The following is an 8,735-nucleotide window of genomic DNA, read 5'->3' as shown; positions in this document are numbered from 1 at the left end:
GGAGGGAGACTAAGGGGAGCAAATAAAGAGTAGGGAAGTGGAGCCAGGAGCGCTGGCCGCTGGGTGGCACAGGGGACCGGGAGAACGGGCGCAGGAAGAATCGGGCCAGGTGGCCTCCGCACCTGTGCACGTGACCCGCGCGGGCGCAGTGGCGGAGGCGCGCTCACCTGGGTCCACGTGACGGGGCGGGCCCGGCCTGGCCGAGGACGGCGCGGCCACGCCCCCCTCCCTCCCGAGCGGCGCGCCAGGACCCGGCGGGCCCGAGCGGCGGCGGCGGCGGGAGCCCGGGAGGCGGAGGCGGGCGGAGGGAGGTGGCGGCGCGCGGAGACGCAGCAGCGGCAGCATGTCGGCCGGCGGAGCACCAGTTCCGCCGCCCCCGAATCCCGCCATGTCCTTCCCCGCGCCGCGGGTCACCCTGCCTGCCGGCCCCGACATCCTGCGGACCTACTCGGGCGCCTTCGTGTGCCTGGAGATTGTAAGTGGGGCACCCTGGGTGAGGGTTGCGCCCTGGGTGGCGAGGACTGGCGGCCGCATCCTGAACCCCGGGAGCTGTCTCCCTCTGCGCGGTACCCCGGCTCCCGTCCCCCCGACGTGGCCTCCTCCGGCGCTCCTACCGGGGTCCTCCCGGTGCCCAGCGCAGCCCGCATCAGGGCGGCGGCGCCACCGCCCGGGCCCTCTCGCCTGGCACCTGTTACGCGGCAACCTGCTCCTCCGCTGGTGACAGAAATGGTCCCGGGAGAGCGATCAGGAGGCCTCGCGGGGCCGAGGATTGGGGACTTGAAGAGTAGACAGGCTATTTGGGTTTGGGGGTACCGTCGGAGACTCCGGGAGGCTTGCCCGGGGTGGGAGGTGCGCGGGGCTGGAGGCCTCGCCTGTTGCTACCTGCCATTTTATTGGGTGGTGCAAGGTGTAGCCGATGACTGAGTGACCAGGAGGCCGCCAGGATGTGGAAAGCGGGGGCGGGAGGTACCAGGAAGAGGAGGAGGAAGGCTAAAGACCTGGGCACTTTTTTTTGGTTTTAGTTTTCTCGTTTTGCCACTCTGAGCGCCCTTTGGATCGGGGAGAGGAGCAGGGCTCAAGAAGCAGAGCAGGGGAAAGGTGAAGCACAGACGGTTGCCCTTGGCAGTAGCTAATCCAGTGAACTGAGGCTGGTAGGGGAAAGGTACAGACGTGGCTGTCAAGTTCCTAGCTGCCTGCCTTTGCGCCTCTCCCTTCCTCGTCTACCTTTGAGACTCAGCCCAGTTCCTTGGGCTTAGGTGACCGTCGAGTTATCCGGCCTGTCGTGCAGGCTTTTGGGCTGCAGACTTGAACTTTTAAAACGTCATTTTATGGAGTTGGGAGGTTTTGAAGCTCGCTAGGAAAAATGTGCAAATATAAATTAGGCAACCTGGGGTTGCATCATGCCCTGAGAACGGCAAATACAGAGGGAAACGTTCGCGAGTCGGCGCCTTTTCTGCAGGCCGGATTTGTTTGCTCGCTTTGGGGAGTTTTCCTTTCGTCCCCTCAACCCCCTCCTTTGCGTTTGCATAACCTGGATTTGGGTCGCTTCGGTTTCACTTTTGTGCTTGCGGGGCTGGGACGCCTGGTGAGCATTGGTTTTCCGCCCTATTGTGCTAAGGCACCCTAAGTTAGGTTTTAGCTCAGATTTGAATCTGAAAAAGGAGACAAGTTCCAGGCTTTAACATCAGTAATCGGATCGTGACTGCGAGGCTGGAAGAGGCCGATTTGAGTCTGTGCCCAGTTTGGAAGTATCTGAATACCTTGGGATGAGGGACGAGCATCCAGGTGAGAAGAGCCGGGAGAGGGTGGCTTTGTGCGGTCTGCACCGCTAGGCCAAGGGAGACAGTGTAGACCAGTGAAGGCTGGCAAGAAATAATTCACAGGTTTTGGGCCAATTGAGTTTGCTGTTCTTCAAACTCCAGTTGTTTGCATACCTCTGTCAGAAATTTTTGCCATATCCACTTGTTCTAGAATTTACAGATTGTGCACTTAAATGCATTTACCTTCTGCACTTCAGTACCTTATCTTAGCCTCATCCTAAGCATTAAAAACATGAATTCTCAAATCTGATATGCTGGTTATATTTTTCTAATATTTATTCAAATAGATACTTGTATATATATACATATGTATGTATATATGGGCTTCCCAGGTGGTGCTAGTGGTAAAGAACCTGCCTGCCAATGTAGGAGATGCGAATTCAATCCCTGGCTTGGGAGCATCCCCTGGAGGAGGGCACGGCAACCCATTACAGTATTCTTGCCAAAGAATCCTGTCAACAGGGGAACCTGGCAGGCTACAGTCCATGGGGTCACAAAGGATTGGACATGAATGAAATGACTTAGCAGAGCACAGCAGGTACATGTATATGTAGCCGTATGTGTCATAACATATATGTATATATATGCAAAGAAGGCTTATCCCTGTGCTATCAAATCACATGCCATCTCAAGAACCACCCGAGTTTATGTGCCACTTTCTGGAAACTCTGCTTAATTCTGAGGGAAAAAAGTGAAAAATGATTTATTCTATTTCCTCTCTCCCACCCCAGTATCCTCTTTATTTATCTAACCCAGTGGTTCTCAACTCCCGCCATACTTAATTGCTCAGGCAGATTTTCAAAATAGTCCCTAGGCCAGACTAATTAAATCAGACTCTCTAGGGGAGCACCTCAAGTCCATGAGGTTTTTCAAAATCTCCTCAGAGGTACTAATGCAGTCTTGGCTGAGAACCACCAAGGGAGACCTTTATGGGACTCTGTTGACAAGAAGCCTCTCTCCCTGCTAGAACTTTTGCCTCACTCCACTCCAGGAGAAGTCCCAGACTTGTGGATATTTCAATCCAAGAAATATCCAGTCTCTTTCCTCTTGTCTCTTCATTTCCCCTGGCTTCTTATCCCACAAGCACTTCTAGGGTCCTTATCTAGATAGAATGCCATCACTTCCGAAAGCCACTTTCATTTAATTTTCACTTGTTATGGCCGAATATCTTGATAGGTTTAAATCTGAGCCCCCCATTACCTTTCACGTGATATTACCACCCCTCCTTCCCAACCCAACCCACAAAAAATAAAAGAACTAAAATATTTCAGTGGAATTGGTGACCTTAGAGAAAGCAGAGACCACATTGAAACCAAAGTATAACTCCTTCTTGACCCTCGTCATGTACCACGTAGTGCTGTTGGATTATGTGCTTTAAGAGAGCTGAGATGGAGACCACCTTGGTCCTGTTTTCCTATCTAGAAAGTCCACACTGAGAAGGTGTGGACAGATATGAGCAAAGGAGACATTTTTAAAGCACCTTTGGTCCTTGATTTCTTAATTTCCCTCTAATGTTCTGATCCCTTGAAATTGTTGAGTCTCCCGTGGCTCCTCTTCAGAAATTTCTCTGTAAATTAATGTGAGAAGTAGTTCTAAACACTGATGATCTCCTTTCTGGGGAGCCCTTATTTGAGCTCCTGCAAGGTTTCTAAATATGCCCAGACCCCTTAATTTTGACCTTCTATCAGATCTACTTGTCCTTGCAATTTCTTTATGTCCAGTGCTGTCAAAACTGAACACTTGAAAACCAAACCTGAAAAAGATGGGCTGGACTATCAATCGTTGATGAAACCATGATCTTGGAGTTCATGTCTCACAGTAAGCAGTAACTTTGCTCCGATAATTTTATTTCAATTCACCTTATTATACCATATTCACAGTCTGTCAAGAGTAAGGCAGTTGTTGGGGAGATAACTCAAAAGATATAGGTATTGTCAGCCTCCAAACACCAGGTAAAGTAGTTTATAGTGCTGGGTTCCCAGGTGGAGATAGTGCAACTCTTAGACACCTAAGTTGTCCTCCTCTGGCATTTTGCACTCAGCTGTACTTACCAACATGTGCTTGCTATGAAGAGTTTAATACTAAGTTAGTTTTGCAAAGCAAAGCTTTTTAGTTTAAGATGGGAACCCTTCAAAAGTTATCATTTTCAAAATCTAATGCTTTGATTCAGTGGTTCCTGAATTAATGTTTTCCAAATTATTCACCAGGTAATTAGTGAATATCTATTGTGTACAAGACATCATTCTAGGAACAAAGATGTTTAGACCCTGCCTCACCTGAAAGAGCTTGTAACCTAGTTGAGAGGATATGCCCCCAAATAACTACCATTCAGGGAATAAAGACTCAACCATGGAAAGTGAACTATAGGCAAAACACTCTAGGCAGGTCTGTTTAGGAAGATGCCATTGGAGCATCTGAACTTTTGGGCTGAGCAAGCTGTTTTCGGTTCTTGTCCTTAATGAGCTTGTCTTGTATTAATATAATGCACAAGAAGATCAGAAGTACAAATGTATTACACATGGAAAATAGTGAAGGTCATTATTGTACTCAGTGTGTTTCACAGTTTCAGTTCAGTTCAGTCACTCAGTCATGTCCGACTCTTTGCAACCCCATGAATCGCAGCACGCCAGGCCTCCCTGTCCATCACCAACTCCTGGAGTTCACTCAGACTCACGTCCATCAAATCAGTGATGCCATCCATCGTCATCCACTGAAACTCACGGTTTCAGTGTTTAGGAAACCATCTGCATTCCCCCAGGATAATCCTGAACATCTCTCTTTATGTGAGATAGTCTAGGACTCTTATTCATAGGCTTCCAACTGCAGTGTTTAGGATGCCACAATAATTTTCATGCATTCCACAAATGATTAAGAACTAGCTATGTATCACACCTTCTTTTATGCCCTGAAAATAGGACAATTAACATAACTCCTGCTCTTAAAAGAAATTCCTATACAGTGAAGTAAAAGCCAGGAAAGAATTATAATGCTATGTTTGAAGTGATAAAATTGATTTATGAAAAGTACTGTTTAAAAACAGGGTGGAGTACATCTGGCCACTGGGAAGGTCATATAAGGCAGCTTCAATGGGACGGTGACATTTGAGTTTAACCTGAAAGTATGCGTAGAGGTTCAATAGACAGAAAAAAAATGGGAAAGAGAATTCCAGATAGAAACGAGAATATGTGCAAACCCCAGAGACAAGAAAGACCATGGCATAGAGGTCCTAGCAACGATTAGTGTTTTTCAATGTTTGTTTTTTTACATGACTCATGGGAAGGTGGCAGGGAAGGAAAAAGGGCAGGTAGAGTTCAAGGTGTGGTTTGCTGAGAAATGATCAGCCAAGGCATAACATTTATTCTGTCTGTGATGGGGAGCTGCTGAAGGACAGAGATAAACTTGATCAGACTTGTGTTGTAGAAATCTTTGAGTAGTGAAGGTTGGTCATAATGCAGAGAGATTGAAGGCAGGGATGATAGCTAAGGGGCTTACTGCAGTAGTTTGGATGAGGGATAATGCAAACCAGAAGTATGACAAAGAAAAGAAGCAGAGAAGAGACACAGACTTGATGTTTAGAAGGTCAACCATGATGTAAAGTTGTGACGTGGCCTGAAATGATCCTAGAACAAACTTGAGTATAATATATAACACAGAGGAATTATACCAGAAAAACAAAATGTTAATGAAAGGATGATGGGGAGGGATGGGCTATGCAGCAGGCATGTGCAGTCACGCAGATAAATTTATGGCAAGGATTTCAGGTTATTTTCAACCCACAGCTTTGACTGTAGATGGACTAACACATAAATGTTTCACTGTGTAGAGTTTTCCTCTCTTGCCCAGAAAATAGATAATGGTTGCAAAGGGACGTTGTGTGTCTGCAGTGGTGAAGATGGGGCTATCTGTGAGTATATTTCCCTGTGTGGGTGCTAAGTCACTTCAGTAGTGTCCGACTCTGTGCGACCCCATAGATGGCAGCCCACCAGGCTTCCCTTTCCCTGGGATTCTCCAGGCAAGAGCACTGGAGTGGGTTGCCATTTCCTTCTCCAGTGCATGAAAGTGAAAAGTGAAAGTGAAGTCACTCAGCCATGTCCGACCCTCAAGGACCCCATGGACTGCAGCCTCCCAGACTCCTCCATCCGTGGGATTTTCCAGGCAAGAGTGCTGGAGTGGGGTGCCATTGTGTTAAAAGGATTTTAATTCTTAGGTAAGATTTTTCCTTTGCCTCTGAGTTGAGAATCTCTATCCATGAGAAAGGAGTCTTTAAAACTTCATAAGAGAAAAAAAAAGCCCCTGCCAAAGATTATTTTCAGCAGTCATTTGCCCTGATTGGCAGCTCCCTAAGAAATATGAAGAACTGAAATATGGGAAACTTTAAACCAAGTTGCTGAAAACCTTGACCTTGAGCTCCAAAGGAAAAGGTAAAGGAGAGATTTGTCTTGTGGAGTCCGATAGAAATGTTGTACCTAGTGGCAGGAGCCGGGGATGGAGTGTATCTGCATTGATACAACTGAATAGGAAAGACTGTGTAATGACAGAGGACAGGAGCCAGGCTGGTGTACCCAATACCACGCATGTACAGTACTTAACAAACGCTGTATGATTGTTCTGTAGGACACATTGAAGAGTGTGTGAAAATATTTCAGAGAAACTGACTGGAGCTGGGAAGGGCAGCTTTGAAGTATGCCTGCTTAAAGTCTTGTCCAATTTCTTTTTTTTTTTTTTTTATAACAAGTTAGTAGTTTTTATTTTTTTTTAATTTTATTTTATTTTTAAACTTTACAATATTGTATTGGTTTTGCCAAATATCGAAATGAATCCGCCACAGGTATACATGTGTTCCCCATCCTGAGCCCTCCTCCCTCCTCCCTCCCCATACCATCCCTCTGGGTCATCCCAGTGCACCAGCCCCAACAGCAGATGAATGGGTAAGAAAGCTATGGTACATATACACAATGGAATATTACTCAGCCATTAAAAAGAATTCATTTGAATCAGTTCTAATGAGATGGATGAAACTGGAGCCTATTATACAGATTGAAGTAAGCCAGAAAGAAAAACACCAATACAGTATACTAACACATATATATGGAATTTAGAAAGATGGTAACAATAACCCTGTATACGAGACAGCAAAAGAGACACTGATGTATAGAACAGTCTTATGAACTCTGTGGGAGAGGGAGAGGGTGGGAAGATTTGGGAGAATGGCATTGAAACATGTATACTATCATGTATGAAACGAGTTGCCAGTCCAGGTTCGATGCACAATACTGGATGCTTGGGGCTTGTCCAATTTCTTTCTAGAAGAAAGGAAACATTTTATTTAAAAAAATTTTATTTATATTGTTGTGTGAAAATTGTATAACTCTTCATATAGAATTCATTCACAGTGCTTTTCAGGTCTGTTATATTCTTCTGCTTCTCTGTATATTCTTGCTATTAATTTTTGAGAGTTTGATATTGAAATTCCAACTAAAAATCTTAATTTATCTACTTAAAAAATAATCGTGATATATATATATAGTGGAACTATATGTAACCTTGTTCTGTATCTTCCAAGTCTCCTGTAAATGTGTTATCATACTTTCATAATTAAAAAAAAAATAAAATAAGAAAAGAGAATAGTAAAACCTAAATGGAAAATCTAGGTGCTGTAAGTATTCACTGTAAAATTCAGTCTTCTTTTCTTTATGATTTTTTTTTATAATAAAACATTGGAGAGGAAACAAAAAATTTTTTATTGAAATATAGATAGTTGATTTACAGTGTTGTGTTAGTTTCATATAAACAGAAAAGTGATTCAGTTATACATATATATAAGTATTGTTGCTGTTGTTTACTCACTAAGTCATAGCCAGCTCTTTGTGACCCCATGGACTGTAGCCCATCAGGCTTCTCTGTCCATGGGATTTCCCAGGCAAGAATTGTGGAGTGTGTTGCCATGTCCTTCTCCATATATAAGTGTACATATTTTTTTTACATTCTCTTTCATTATAGGTTATTACAAGATATTGAGTATAGTTCCCTGTGCTATGCAGTAGGTCCTTATTGATGCTCTATGTTTTGTATAGTAGTATATATATTTTAATCCCAATCTCCTAATTTATCCCTCCACACCTTCCCATTTGGTAACCATAAGTTTGTTTTCTACATCTGTGAGTCTATTTCTGTTTTGTAAGTAAGTTCATTTTTAGCATTTTTTAGATTCCACATATAAGCAGTATCATATGATACTTATCTTTCTCTTTCGTCACTTAGTATGATCATCTCTAGGTCCAACCATGTTGCTGCAAATGGCATTATTTTATTCTTTTTATGGCTGAGTCCATTGTGTGTATTAACCACATCTTTATCCATTCGTCTGTCAATGAACACAGATTCCATGTCTTAGCGATTGTTGATAATACTGCAATGAATATTCGGGTGCATTTATCTTTTCAAAATATGGTTTTCTCAGGATATTTGTCCAGGAGTAGGATGGCTAGATTCTATGGTATCACTATTTTTAGTTTTTTAAGGAACCTCCATTCTGTTCTCCATGGTGGATGTACCAATTTACATTCCCAGCAACAGGGTAGGAGTGTTCCTTTTTCTCCACACCTTCTCCAGCACTTATTACTGCCCAACATCTAAAATGTCATGACTCTTCTTCAGGAGCTTATAGTTTACTTGACTTTCCTGTGTCCTATTTTATATGAAAAGGGCCATGCTCTTGAATAGTCACCAGAGACGACATTCCTAACTTTTGTATAATAGCTTTCAGAAGAAGGGGGATAAAAAGAAAGATAAGAGGCAATGACTTGTACAGTCCTTGTTGATGCTGAAGCATTGGTATTTCTGCATGAACATTTTAACCTGGAGGATAACTTGCTACCTATAAACATATGAAAAACAGATTTTAAAAATCAAGGG

The 8,735-nt window shown here is 44.0% G+C and overlaps 1 protein-coding gene across 2 annotated transcripts in view; it reads left to right on the top strand.

Moving 5' to 3' along the window:
* The first annotated feature begins 252 nt into the window (after window positions 1–252).
* Window positions 253–8,735, top strand: part of MAL2 (mal, T cell differentiation protein 2) — a 33,360-nt gene continuing 24,877 nt past the window's right edge. The window contains exon 1 of one of the 2 annotated variants that reach the window (XM_055546859.1): window positions 253–475. In XM_055546859.1, the coding sequence (XP_055402834.1) occupies window positions 344–475 (132 nt within the window). In that variant the 5' untranslated portion in view covers window positions 253–343. The remainder of the gene's footprint in view (window positions 476–8,735) is intronic. The other variant, XM_055546860.1, reaches the window with a different exon arrangement.

The sequence above is a fragment of the Bubalus kerabau genome, chromosome 14, assembly GCF_029407905.1.
Source record: "Bubalus kerabau isolate K-KA32 ecotype Philippines breed swamp buffalo chromosome 14, PCC_UOA_SB_1v2, whole genome shotgun sequence".
Lineage (NCBI taxonomy): Eukaryota > Metazoa > Chordata > Mammalia > Artiodactyla > Bovidae > Bubalus > Bubalus kerabau.
The sequence above is the reverse complement of the archived record's forward strand: the minus strand, read 5'-3'. Positions and strand labels throughout refer to the sequence as shown.